The 14,333-nt window shown below is 38.7% G+C and overlaps 1 protein-coding gene across 1 annotated transcript in view; it reads left to right on the forward strand.

The window, feature by feature from the left end:
* Window positions 1–14,333, forward strand: part of LOC133874782 (uncharacterized) — a 43,314-nt gene that overhangs the window by 8,096 nt on the left and 20,885 nt on the right. The window contains exons 4-5 of the mRNA XM_062312646.1: window positions 10,880–10,990; window positions 14,103–14,165. Of these exons, the coding sequence (XP_062168630.1) occupies window positions 10,880–10,990; window positions 14,103–14,165 (174 nt within the window). The remainder of the gene's footprint in view (window positions 1–10,879; window positions 10,991–14,102; window positions 14,166–14,333) is intronic.

Genomic DNA, 14,333 nt, shown 5'->3' on the forward strand with positions numbered 1-14,333 from the left:
ACCTTCCTTGTTCAGACTTTGCCCGTTTTTTACCATGTGGATCCCTTTGATGTATGAAACCAGACGAGGGCTTTTGCAGAAGCTTTTGTTTCATGAGCTAAGCCAGATCGTTATTCTTGACTTGAAAGTCCTATTTTATTCGTTATTTTTTTTAATGAGCTAGGAAGCAATCAAAGTACTAAAGTTGTTGTCCACACAAAGAACGCCACTCTCGAAGGAGCCTTATTTCTCGAAATATTCTTCCAAGAAAAGGGAGAGCCAGTGGAAGGGATCCAACATATTTTATCTTTGTCACCTTGTCTCAACCTGGGAGAGTACAAAAGATTTAAGAACGAGGTAATTGATTCCACCTCCCAGTCATTCACTGATTTGATAAAGGTGATGTTCCATTGTGAAATCTCGTTAGAAAACTGCAAATGATGAGCCATCGAAGCTTCCTTAAAGCGAGCGATGCTAAACAACATTAGGAAAGCTGCCTTCAAAGTTTGATCCCCACACCACACATTACGCCAAAATCTGATCTCAGAACCATCACCCACCTCAAATATATTAAATCTAGAGAATTCCTCCCACCTCCTAATATTTTTCCACACCCGAACCTCGAAAGACCTAGTAACCGCCTTAGAAACACCATCCTCCCCACATGTTGTCATATTTATTTTCCACATCCGATCTCCACAAAGTCTCCCTCTCTTTGGCATGGTGCCATAACCACTTCTCTAAAAGAGCCCGATTAAAGATTTCTAAGGAAATTAGAGTACAAATCTTTAACCAACTTACTAGATGGTCGCTTCGCCAGTTGGATGTGAAGAATGCATTTTTACATGGTGACCTAAAGGAAGAAATATTTATGTCTCCTCCTTTTGGCTTGTTTCCTTCCTCTTCTATTGAGGTTTGTCGCTTGAAGCGGTCTCTGTATGGTTTGAAGCAGGCACCACGGGCATGGTTTGAGAAGTTTTGTACTACTATACTGGATTTCACTTTTACTCTGAGTCAGTATGACTCCTTTCTATTTTTTTCGCAAGACTGCTCTTGGGATTATTATACTTCTTGTGTATGTCGATGATATTGCGATTATTGGATCTGATCTCCAGTTAATTGACCAGCTCCAACAGCGCCTCAAATCTTCCTTTCATATGAAAGATCTTGGTCCCCTACAGTATTTTCTTGGATTGAGGTTCAACATTGTCCGACTGGAATGCTCTTACATCAGCATAAGTATACCCAAGAACTTCTTTCTTTAACTGGCCTTCAAGATGGCAATTTGGTTCTTACTCCTATGGAGGTTAATTTGAAGCTGCTTAAGGCGGATGGTGATCCCTTATCTGATCCTTCGATGTATTGACAGCTGGTGGGCAGTTTGAATTATTTGACCATTACTCGACCTGATATCTCGTTTGCTGTTCAGCAGGTCAGTCAATTTATGCAGGATCCGTGCCAGACACATTTGGCCGCTGTTTGTCATCTTCTTCGTTATCTTAAAGGGACATCTGGTCGCGACTTGTTCTTCCCTTTGGAGAATTCTTTACAGTTAGAGGGCTTTAGTGATGCTGACTGTGCTGGTTGTGCGGATACTCGTTGTTCTATTACGGGTTGGTGTATGTTCCTTGCCGATGCCCTCATTTCTTGGAAGAGTAAGAAGCATACTCATGTCTCGAAGTCATCCACCGAGTCTGAATATCAGGCTATGTCGTCCTCCTGTTCTGAAATTGTATGGCTTCGCGGGTTGTTAGGCGAACTCAGTGTTTCGCAGCTTACTCCTACTCCCCTTCATGCTGATAATACTAGTGCTATTCAGATTGCTGCCAATCCCCTTTTTCATGAGCGCACCAAACATATTGAAGTGGATTGTCATTCCATTTGTGAAGCCTTGGCTCGTTAGGAGATTACTCTTCCACACATTTCCTCTGAACACCAAACCGCTGATGTTTTCACCAAGGCTCTTTCTCGTTCTCGCTATCAGTTCTTGATTGACAAATTGTTGCTTCGTGATCGCCCAACATCAATTTGAGGAGGAATGTTAGCAGAATTGACGGCTACCTTATTTAGTCCAAACTAAATAAGGAAACATATATTGTATAATTGTATAGCTTTATTCTTACCTTGTATAGTCTTTGATTTTCAGCCTTGTAATGTGCGACAATCTCTATATAAAGAAAAGAACTCTCACAAGGAGAGAGGTATTCAGACCAAAAGCCTATTTTGACATATTTATAGTACTTAGACTCCTAACTCGAATAAAATACTGAAATAAAGTCCGTTACAAAAATTTGTCGCAGCCAGTTTGAACTGAGCCACTTACCAATTCGAATTGGTAAAAATGTCCCAATTATGCCAAAGCTTGTTCGAGCTGAACTTGGAATGCCATCTACTGGAAGTTCCCTGAAGCATCTCATTCCAAGTCTTGTTTGAACTGAACTTGGAATGAGCCTTTTTGTCCAGCTCGATAGACTCCTCTTTGTAGCCTGTTTTGACCTAGTAAACGATGGAATTTGCCAAACTTTAGGAAACATGATTTTATAGGCCTTTGAATAAGCTTTTCAACGCCACCAAGCTTGCCTTCATCTGATGTTAGAAACTCGATTTATGGCAATTTTATTAAGGCTGGTATGATTGAAAACTACCCTGCATCAAGCTTCTAATTTAAACTTCACATTATAGACATAGTTAGAACATTGTCATTACATAACATATTATATACATCTAAACATTGTTCTAAAAAAGTGCCACAAATGGCAACTAAACTCAAAATCTGACTATAGTAAGATGACCCTTTCAAAAGTTGAGGCTTCCTGCCAACCTCATGAACAAAAGTTTTTTTTTGATAGGTAATAAAGGAAATAACATTAAAAAAACGTAAATGCACCCCTAAGCAAACATGGAGTATACAAGAAGGACATCAAAACAAAAGAAAAACAGAAAACAAAGGAAGAACACCCGAACCCCCAACCTCTTGCCTTTAACTCGGCTAGAACCCACACCCTTAGCATTGAAATTGATCGAGCATTCTAGATTCTTGACCTCTCTATTCCCTTTTTTCTTAGGAGTAGAGACAGAGTGCTGTCCCTTATCAACTAAAGTCAAGAAATCTATAAAACCCTTCTCAGTCCCCTTGAAAGAAACCCCCATCATCCAAAACACGACCTAGCATCTTGCACTAACCTGGGGTATACGAGAACCCCTCCCTCATGAACAAAAGTTAAGACACGCATATGGGTATTCATCCTCCCCCTCTCTAACATCATCTGTAAAATTACCATTTTACAGATGGATGTGTGAGTCCACGGCTCAACAAGTGTAAGCATACTGATCATTTTATAATTTGAGCCCCCTTTTTGAAAAATACATCTAACTAGTGTTTATAATAACAACTATCATTGTACAGTGTTTTCACAAAAGAGTTTTCCACCAAAATGTCATAGCTGTTAAGATTACCAGTCGAACAGAGAATAACATAAATTCAAAAAATATACGAAAGTAGAAACAATCAGCTATGATGAGCCGCTATCCAGAGGTGTAACGTGTTAAGCATAAGATTCCTCAATTCTATCATTGATGTCTTTACGTCTTCAAAGTGTCGAGCATTCCTCTCACCCCAAAGACACCACATTAAACACAATAGAGTCAACCTCCAGACTTCCTTGAAGGTACCACACCCAACCGAACTGCTCCAGCTGTACAATTAATCGATGACTTGTCTCGGCATAACCCTTTCTACTCCAAACAGTAATAATATAGCTTTATAGTTCTCTGGCGACTTCACAGTGAAGAATTAGATGATCAATGGACTTCCTACTCTTCTTTACACATACATCACCACTCAACCACCACAACATTCCTCTTTCGTAGATTATCATGTGTCAAAATTTTCCCTAAGGCTGCTGTCCAAATAAAAAAGGCCACCCTCAAAGGAGCCTTTACTCGCCACATACTTGTCCATGGAAATGAAGGATCATCCTGGCCAATTAACACTTTATAGAACAACTTCACTTCAAACTTATCCCTCTTAGAAGGGCTCCAACCTTATCTATCCTCCTCTCCAAATCGTAAATGGAAAGAATACAACCACCGAAAGGAAGAGAGTGCCAACTCCATCTCCCAATACTGGATCGGTCGTGTAAAAATTACATTCCATTAGATAATTCCATCTTGAAAGAGCATACCATCCGCCACCCACGCGTCTTTGCACTGAGCAATACTAAACAAAGCCTGATAAGAGAGCTTCAACGGTCTATCCCCACACCAATGATCATGCCAAAATCTTACTTTTGACCCAAACCCAACTTCAAAACTGACAAAATTAGAGAACTTATCCCAACCCTGTCTAATATGTTTCCAAACTCCCACTCCATATTTCCCCATTACCTCATTTGAATACCAACCACCCCTCATACTCTCATATTTAGCTTCGATATGGCAGAAACCCTAGTTTCTGCACCGATCCGATTTTCGATCTGTTTCATTTCCCGTTTGCTCATATTTTTCTAGAATATTCCCGTGCTTCATATTTAAGTATTTTAATGGATTATTTTATGTGTTTTTATCAATACTTTATCATTATTTTATGTGATTTATTTTCTTAGGCGGTACAAAGAAAACTCTTGATAATGAGTAATAAAGTATGACAAGCTCTATAATGGTTCATCTAATTATCTTGTTGGAGAGCATATACTTAAGTCATATTAGTAATGTAAGATTTGTAATCTAAGCATTGTCGTATGGTCATTATGAGATGGATATCCAACATCTCTCCGTTTGTTGAAATTCTCAACTCTTTTGCTCAAAATCAAGTTGGCGCTAAAATGTGTTCGGCTAAAAGGTTTTAGATTTATAACTTATTGCTAATGGAACTTAATGCACAATATATCTTATTTATTTATATTTGTGAAATATATACTTCTTTATTAGTATGTCTTTATTGTGCTAACTTAACTGTTTTGAAAATCAAATATGGAGTGCTTATGATCCGTTTGGGTGTTCGGTTTTTGAAATCAGAATTTAATTCTTATTTTGTGCGCGAATTTCGATGTTTGACTTTGTGAGATAAAATTAAAAAAAATTGAATAAAATATGATTTGTTTAGAGAAAGTTGAATAAAATATGATTTGTTTTTTGAAAAAGCAAACACTGTAGCAAAAAGTTTAATAGAATCAAAATTCCGCTCTTGCATCCAAACAAATAAGTCTCCTACTGGCTCTATAATAATTTTGTTGGCATGTCTGTCTCGTGTCACACCTTTATCATAATCTCCTTGTCTATGCTTCACAAAAAGCACTCTACTTTATTCCTCTTGTTTTTGTTTTGGTCTTAAATTGGTAATACATACTCACTCGGTTGGTCTTATATCCATGACCTCACCCTCCATGAGAGTGAGCTCTGAAGCAAGAAGTTGAGGGAATGGATTGAATCTTAGAAGTGCTTTCTGAAGAAGAGAGATGACTGAATTGAAGAACTGAATAAGAAAGATCTATCCACCCCAAATAACGAGGTTTATAACATAGTTCACCTTATAATAATAATTTCAGTCCGTAAACAGAAGTGGTGATGTATCCAGTGACGTAGAATGGCCCTATTTCCATATTTAAAATATATGACATTGGCACCTTTGTCCTCAAAATTCCCAGTAGGCTTTGGTATGACTGTGTTGAAGAAGGAACCTGGGGGGGGGGGGGGGGGGGGAAGCATCCTTATTTTTTATTTTTTATTTTTATTGAGAAAAACACAAGATTATTTGTTTCTGCATAAAGAGAAATAAGAGATCGAAAAATCCCATTATTGCGTCAGAAGACAAGAAAAAAGAGAAGGGAAAATGCTTGGCTTTGGACTTCTATTATCAAAATTCATTTTTTTTTTTTTTAATAAGTAATCAAAATATCAATAAAAGCATAAGGCACTCCCAGGTATACATGAAGTATACAAGATAAGCCACATAGTAAGGGCAAAAAGAACAAGAAAATAATGATAACTAATTACGAAAGGAAAAACAAAAAGCAGTTGTCGAAAGATACAATGTGTTGAAAAATAAAGCTTAATCTCCTCCAAAGTCTTCTTACGGTCCTCAAAACTTCTATCATTCATTTCTTTTCAAAGACACCACAAAAGGCACGAGGGCGCCATCTTCCACACAACAACACTCCGAGTGTTGCCAGTAGTCCACCAATAAGCATAGAAATTGACTACTCGTCTAGGCATGACTCACGACAACCCAAAACAATTGAAGAAAACATATTCCAAATGGCATAAACAACCTCATAATGAAGCAGAAGATGACCTACAGACTCCCCATTATTTTTACATAAACACGACCAACCATAATGGCGTGCTGTTTTCAGAGATTATACATAGTTAGGATCTTTCCTAGGGCCGCCACTCTCAATTGAACCATAGTATGCCAAACACTTCTCCAAGGGAAACATACACCATCATGACAACCCATGACATTGTAGAAGGATTTACACTAAACAATCCCTTTTGGAAGGGATCCACCACAACTTGTCCTCTCCTTTCCGTCTTACTCTCGCTAAATATAACACCTTAAAGAATGAGGCAAAGGCTCCCACCTCCCAATCATGAACCGCTCTAGTAAAGCTCATGTCCTACTGAATGAAACCTCAAGAAAATCTACGAGAGTCGCAACAGAAGCACCCTTTATGCAAGGAATACCAAATAAAAGTGGGAAGGCTTTCTTAAGCGTCATATTCCCACACCAAAGATCCCAAATCTAACCTTGGAGCCATCTCCCATCTCAAATCTAGTATAACTACAAAACTTCCCCCAACCCCTTCTAATATTCTTCCAAAAACTCACCTTATACACCCTGATGGGCTCCCTAGAACACCACCCTCCCCATGCATTTCCATATTTAGAGTCCACCACCACCCTCCACCAAGCCTCTCTCTCAAGCCCATAGCACCAAAGCCATTTACCTAAGAGAGCATGCTTGAACCTCAACATGTTTCGAATCCCCAACCCTTCCTCAGAGATCGATGTACAAACCTTAGACCATCTCACCAGGTAATATTTGAACTCTTCACCTAGCCCCACCACCATAAGAAATCACGTTGGAGTTTCTCAATATGGTTTGCAACACTCACACGAAGAGGAAATAGAGACATGAAGTACGTAGGTAAGTTGGATAGGGTGCTATTGGTAAGGGTAATCCTGCCACCTTTAGACAAATACAACATTTTTCAACTAGCCAACCGATGTTCATTCTTCTCAATCACACCGTCCCATATATGCCTAGCCTTATAGGATGCTCCCAAAGGAAGACCAAGATACTTCAAGGGCATAGACGCAGCCCCACAACCCAAAATTTCAGCCAATCCAGCCGCATTGTCAACGTATCCCACAGGAACCAATTTTGACTTGGCTAAGTTCGTCTTCAAACTCGACACAACTTCAAATAATAGGAATAAAGTCCGTAAAATGCGAAGATGATTTGGGTTGGCCCCACAGAAAAAGTAAAGTATCATCAGTAAACAGAAGATGAGAGATACTAGTCCTTGTATCATTGAACAAAGTCCTTTCGGAGGAGTTGCATGCTTTTGGTATCATTGAAGGGAGGAGGGCATTAGGTGTTGAGGAGAGTATGAAGAAGGTATAAATTGTTAGCCTCCAATAAAAGAAGAAATTCCACTGATTCCTTGTTGATTGATGGTACTATTTCTACCAACTGATTAGAGATTTGTGAGCACATTGTCCAGTTTTATAAAAAGTTGTTTATCAGATGATTAGTTGGAGGCCTGTAGTGGATGATCTTTCCTTTGGTTCTATTGATGAGGTTGCTGCTAGTTTGTTGGAGAGAGATTTTGAGGAAAAGGTGTGAGAGGTTGTGAAAGCAATGAATGGTGATAAGGCACCGGGCCCTGATGGTTACTCTATGAGGTTCACTCATGCTCTCTTAGGTAAATGGCTTTGGTGATATGGGCTTGGTAGAGAGTGGTGGTGGACTCTAAATATGGACGTTCATGGGGAGGGTGGTGTTCTAGTGAGCCTGTCGGGGTGTATGGGGTGGGTTTATGGAGGAATATTAGGAGGGGTTGGGGGAAGTTCTACAATCACACCAGATGAGTGATGACTCCAAGGTTAGATTTTGAGATGGAGAAATGCTAGATATCCCAACATTTTTTTCTTCAAAATTTGGTTCCAACCTGATGTGTCACAATCCTATGAGATTGTGTCACATTTCCTAAAATGATAGATCTCATGAGATTGTGACACATCAGGTTGGAACCAAATTCTGAAAAAAAGTGTTTGGATGTCTAGCATTCCTCTTTGGGATGATCTTGGTGTGGGGATATGGCCCTTAAGGATGCCTTGCCAATTTTATTTGGTATTGCTTATGCAAAGAATGCTCATGTTGAGGCTCACGCGGAATTTTCTAGAGATGCCATTCAATGGAATGTGAGCTTTGCTAGAGCCGCTTAGGATTGGGAGGTAGATGCCTTTGCCTTGTTCTTTGGGTTGTTGTATTTAGTAAGAATTAGATGGGAAGGGGAAGATAGTTGTGGTGGGTCTCTTCCAAAAGAGGGTTATTGGGTGTTAAATCCTTCTTCTACAGTGTCATGGGTCTCTTCCATTTGGAATGTTTTCTTCAAACGATTTTGGTCGTCTTAGGTTATGCCTAGACGAGTAGTCGAATTGTTTGCTTGTTGGTGGACTGCCGGCAACACTCTGAGTGCTGCTGTTTGGAAGATGGTGTCTTTGTACATTTTGTGGTATCTATGGAGGGAAATGAATAATAGGTGTTTTGAAGATCTTGAGAGGACTTTGGTGGAGTTGAAATCTTTATTTTTTAACACTTTGTATCTTTGGACAACTGCTTATGTTTATCCTTTAGTAATTAGTTATTCATGATTTTCTTATTCTTTTTGCCCCTACTACCTAGGTGGCTTCTCTTGTATACTTCTTGTATACATGGGGGCGCCTTACGCTTTTAATGATATCTTGATTAATTATAAAAAAAACATGAAATGCACTTAACCTACCACGCAATAGATTTAGTAGAATTCAAATTGCAAAAGGACTAAGTACCTCTACAATAAAGACTTTTTTTTTTTTTTTTTCTTCTTCATGGTAGTCTCACTTTGCTCAATTTTCTTTTTGGATAAGTAATGTCAAATTTTATTAAAAAATGCGTAAGGCACCCCTTAGTACACGATGAGTAGATAAAAGGAACACCTATAAAGAGGAAAACAAAAAGGAAACAAAGACCCACAAAAACCCAAAACAACACCCACAGTGAAACCCCCACCCTAACCCTTGAGACCCACCCCATCTAACAGAAAACACGCCCAACAATACAATCCGAAACCTCAGAATGCTGACATAGCCCTCTTCCCTTTGCCATGGCTTGAGCCTTCCAAATTAATGGAACAATCCAAGTTTTTGAGTTCCCTTCAGCTTTTTGTGCCACGTATGGAAAGAATAGCCGACGCCTCTTGACAATGTTCCTTATCAAGGCTTGTCAAAAGACCTTGCAACTTTTTCTCATCACCTCCACAAGAAATTCCCATTAAAGGGCCAATCTCCATGGCACATTGCACAATCTCAGATTATTCTATGTGCTGAACCCCATGCTGATCAAAGACCACCAAATCTGTTGGAGGAGGTTGTTCAACTGTGGGGACAAACCAAGCCCAATGATTTCTGCGTAGGCTGGACCGGCTCAGGCGAATAGCCACGAATCACAATAGAGGAACTCAGCCTGAGAAACCCCTTCCGGAGGAAACCCTTTGTCGGAAAAACTAGGCTCGCTGGGACGTGGGCAACCTCTGACGAGGTTTGTGGTGATGCAGACCCAACGAACCGAGGCAAAACAGGCGGAGCACTAATCGCCGACACAGCCTCGGCGATCAGACTATCATCCATCTTCGATAACCTACTTGCCTTGGATTTACGGTTGTAGAACTTCAAGGGCTTTGATGCCGAGGCCTGCGTTCAGACCCATGATCTGTGACTAAACCCAACCTCTTAGAATTGGGCTTGGGCTTAGGCTTCAGAATAGTGGCCTTTTCAGTTACAGCCTAATCTTTAGAGCCCGACCCAAACAAGTCCAACCCTTCATACACACATTGTAAGGCCTGCTCCACCTCCCCTTTTAATTGTTCAAGCTTAACTTTCCACACCCAAAACAAACCTATCTTATCACTCTTTCCACCCTGTGCAGCCTCGTCAGTATCTGAAGCATCAAAAGGAAAAGAAGCAGAAGTAGATCCTCGAGCATTGCCTTCTGCCACACGAAAAGGAGAAGTAGCCGAACCTCGATCCGCGAAACCAGCCTCCGACGCGTACTGAGCATTACCCATCGGTTCAAAGGCTTGCAACTCCTTTCCTTTGCCCAGTGGTACACCAGGTTTCCCTGCTGCACGAGCCACCTCTGCATACGATGGTTGATGTCCACCCACGAGTCTCACTTTGCTCAATTTGATGCAAGTAACATGCAGAAAGAAAGTTTCATCAAAATTGAAAAGGAGCAATACTCGGGAGGAAGTAGAGTAGTTGAGCAAACTAACTTTGTATTGTAATATAGTTTGGACAATAAGCAACAAGAAATCCTAGGATGGTGTGAAGCTCATGAGACGGTACCCTAGAAAGATATAAATTCTTAAAGTCGAGCATTTGTCTCATACAAGAATAAATTCTCAATAACTTCATTAGCACAAGATGTTGAGAAACATTCTTCTATCATGTGTCACAAATTTGAATTTATGACATATGATGTTGCTATTTTTAGTAAATCAAATTCTGTATGTCAGAAAGTGGGTTAAATTATTTTTTTGAAAATCATTTATCTTTGTTAAGAGTAAGGTGGTGCTATTGGGTTATACACTTCTATTTTATTTTATAACCAGCATAATATATATATTTTTTCCAGGTCGTACGCTGTTTTGAAGATAATGACATTGTTCATGTGAATGGTGAAGTCAACCCAAAATCGGATATTGATGTTATCAATCTTGAGCTTGTTTTCTCAGATTTGGACCAGGTATTTCTGATTTTAACTTGCTCTATACACAACTTACCGCTTAAAATAGGCGCCATCTCATCAAATTTTAAATAATGAAGGCGGCACCATGTTGAATTTGACTACAATTTCTTGTTTCCTGGTATTATCACAATTTGACTGATTCCACCTAAAATGTATCTTTGAGATGTATGACTTGATTGTATGATTTGATTTCCTTGCGTTACATATAATTGGTTTTGGATTCTTCTCATATTTTTTTCCTTATATATAGGACTAGTTTGAATGACTTCACTGTAATTGTTGTACAATTCTCTACAGGAAACCTCCTAGTTCCTTATTATTTGTGGAACTCGAGCTCATCTATGAGGGCTCCTGCCTCCATTTTGTGTCTCTTACCAGCGGTCTGAAGTTGATAGATTTTGTTAAAAAGAGGCATGTATCACCAACCTACAAGAATATTTGCATTGTTAAACATTTTCTATTCTTGTAGGCTCTTTTGGGTGGGCCAAAAACTTGTTTATGGAACACACTTGCAGTCTGGGAAACATGGCTTTCTATGTTGTAATGTCACATTATGTTAAAATTCAGCAGCACGTATACATCCAAATTGGTTCTCCCTTAAGAGGTGTTGAGTTATGATTCCCTAAAGCTCCTCCTTTTTCAAGACTCCATGAACGTGTGTGTGCAACATTGGCTCTCTCTTAATCTTGTATGGATTCTGGCGATGCATCTTTATGTTAAGTTGTGTCATCCTTTCTGTTGGTAAAGCCTCACCAGTGTGGTAATGAAGGCCTCAGTCCAAAACCTGTCTTTGTGCTAACACAACAGTTTTTTAAAAAGAATTTTGTTGTTGGTTAAACATCCAACTCCTATCTAAAGGTTAAAAGAAAAAATAAAATTTGTTTTTGTCCCCCCTCTTTCCCTTTATCCCCTAGAGAATAAGTTTGCCTTTTATCTTCATTAATCTCTATTTTGCTTTTACTTTAGTGAAACAAATGGATCTCTCTTAATCTTGCATTGGTTCAGGTGATGCATCTTCTTGTTACTTTATGATGCCTAACCTGTCTACGCCATTGGACTGTTAATCGATCTTGGTCAGAACCTATGTTCATGCTAGCGAACATTCATCCGACCGTTAACCAACTTTTAAAAGAAAAACAAAAAGCAATTTCTCTTCCTCTTTCCCGCTCTCTCCTGGAGAATCCTTTTTGTTTCTGCTTGTTAGAGGAAAGAAAATGGAAGAGAACGTGAATCAAGATGGGCTGTTTTTCACACACTGTGCAGCCCTCAATCCATTCCATATATATAGGAGAATTAGTTACAAAGACTGGGGAGAAATATTTTGAGAATTACAGCTGGTATGGACACCTCACTAGATTTCCTTCTAGAACAGTACAACCTATTGTAGCATAAGATTCTAAGCATTCCAACGCTGCTATCCATAATAATCTCTATTGTGTTTGTTCCTTTTCCATTGGTTGTTCTCAAAGCATCAACAAGCATTCCTAGTTGACGCCCTTCATCTCAGATGACGGGTTTTAGCTTCTCAATGTATCTTTGCTTATATCAGAATCTTCATTTCTTTCTTTCCTTACTCATTTTAGTTTAAATTAATTATTTTCCTTTGGTTGATTTACATTCTGACAAAGATGGAGAGATGGACTTGTATTCTTTTTGATTGGTTGAACTTCATAATTGTATCTCAATAAAAGAAAGAACTTAATAAGTCTTGAAGCCAGTCTCATACAAGGCAGATTGATGTGATACCAAATTGCATGCAGGATCTTTAAATATGATCACTTTATTATTATTTGTTGGTTCCGGCTTGATGTGAAATAGGTTGAGAGACGGTTGGGGTTTCAGTGGATTAGGAGCTTGGGTGGAGAATTAAGGGGTTTTATAGGTTTTGGCAATTCTAGAAATTGGTAAGTTTGGCTGATAAGCTGTAAACTAGCGAAGAGTCTGTCCAAATAGAACTTGTGGACCATTCCAGCAAGGGAAATAACTGATTACCGTTGACTTGTAAAATTTAAGAAAACTCAAGTATAACCAAACTAGTTCCATTTTAAACTTAGAAAAACTTGAAATGAGACTTGAAGACAACCATGACACCAGAAAGCTTGAAAATAATCCATATTTTTATTTCCTTTGGTCTATGAACTTCCTTATTCTTAGGCTTCTTGTCGTTTGCATCAAAGTTGATTCAATTGTTTTTTAATTTAGCCCTCTTTGACTTTTTCTCCCTCATAGTTGTTGGGGTTCTTAATAATAATAATGTTTCGAAAGGATTTGAGCCTGGAAATGTTGACGCTAACCCAGACACATTTTAGTTTGTAGAGTACCTAATTTGACCAAAACCAGTTTATATCAAAATTTCTTGTGACAAGAACTGGCTTTGCATATGGTTTTGAATTGGAAACTTGCTAAAAATCATTGTCCTACTTTTGTTTTAGCATAATTGGGCAGTATTCATTCTGATTATTTCTTAGGTTTTGTTTCCCTTCTGAATTTTCGATTACTCTCTTGAGAGGATGTAACATTCTGTGTATTCATTTTAGTAAAAGTTACAAAATGGTTTCGAATTGGATTTTTCCAAATTATAGAAATTCCCTAATAGGCCTTTAGGTTGCCATATTTGTTACCACCTGGTGTTCTAGTTGGATCAGTGCTTATTTGTGATCATACTGAATTATTATGCTGTTTATTTAGAACGTTATCTTCTGCAGATCAACTAAAATTACTCAAGAAAGTCTTTTATTAAGTGCTTGGGGCTCATCCCACTAATCCTCTTTTACCACTTGGGTTTCAAATTATGGATGAAATAGTCAGGAGAAATTTCTGTCTACATAACTAATCATTTTTAATGGCTGTTACCACTTTTAGTAACCATATATACACCCATTTGGATGGGTGTTCTGCTCGTATACCTCGCACTCACATGACTATTGTCTGATATAAAGAAGTTCCATTTTCTACTGCATTGCTTGGTGCAACAACTCAGAATGTTTGTGTGCTTAAAGTACTTTTGATAATCTTTACAGGCTCGAATTTGTCATGAAATGTATGTTAATAGCTCAGTAGGGTGAGGTGAACTGATAGAACTAAAGTGTACCTTTTACAAGAACTGCAGATTCAAAAAAGAATGGAGAAGCTCAAGAAGGGCAAGGCAAAGGATTCACAATCTAAACTTAAGGTAATATCATTTTCCATGCTTTAAAGTCCCCCATACAAGTAGAAAGTAGCTCATTATCATTCTCATTATCATTTCCCTTGGAGTAGGACAACAACACCGGGATTTTTTATAGCATCTTGAACAGTACTTAATTGTAGCAGGCTGTTTTTGGATGGTTTTGGTTCCTAG

The sequence above is a fragment of the Alnus glutinosa genome, chromosome 8 (genome assembly GCF_958979055.1).
Source record: "Alnus glutinosa chromosome 8, dhAlnGlut1.1, whole genome shotgun sequence".
Classification (NCBI taxonomy): Eukaryota; Viridiplantae; Streptophyta; class Magnoliopsida; order Fagales; family Betulaceae; genus Alnus; species Alnus glutinosa.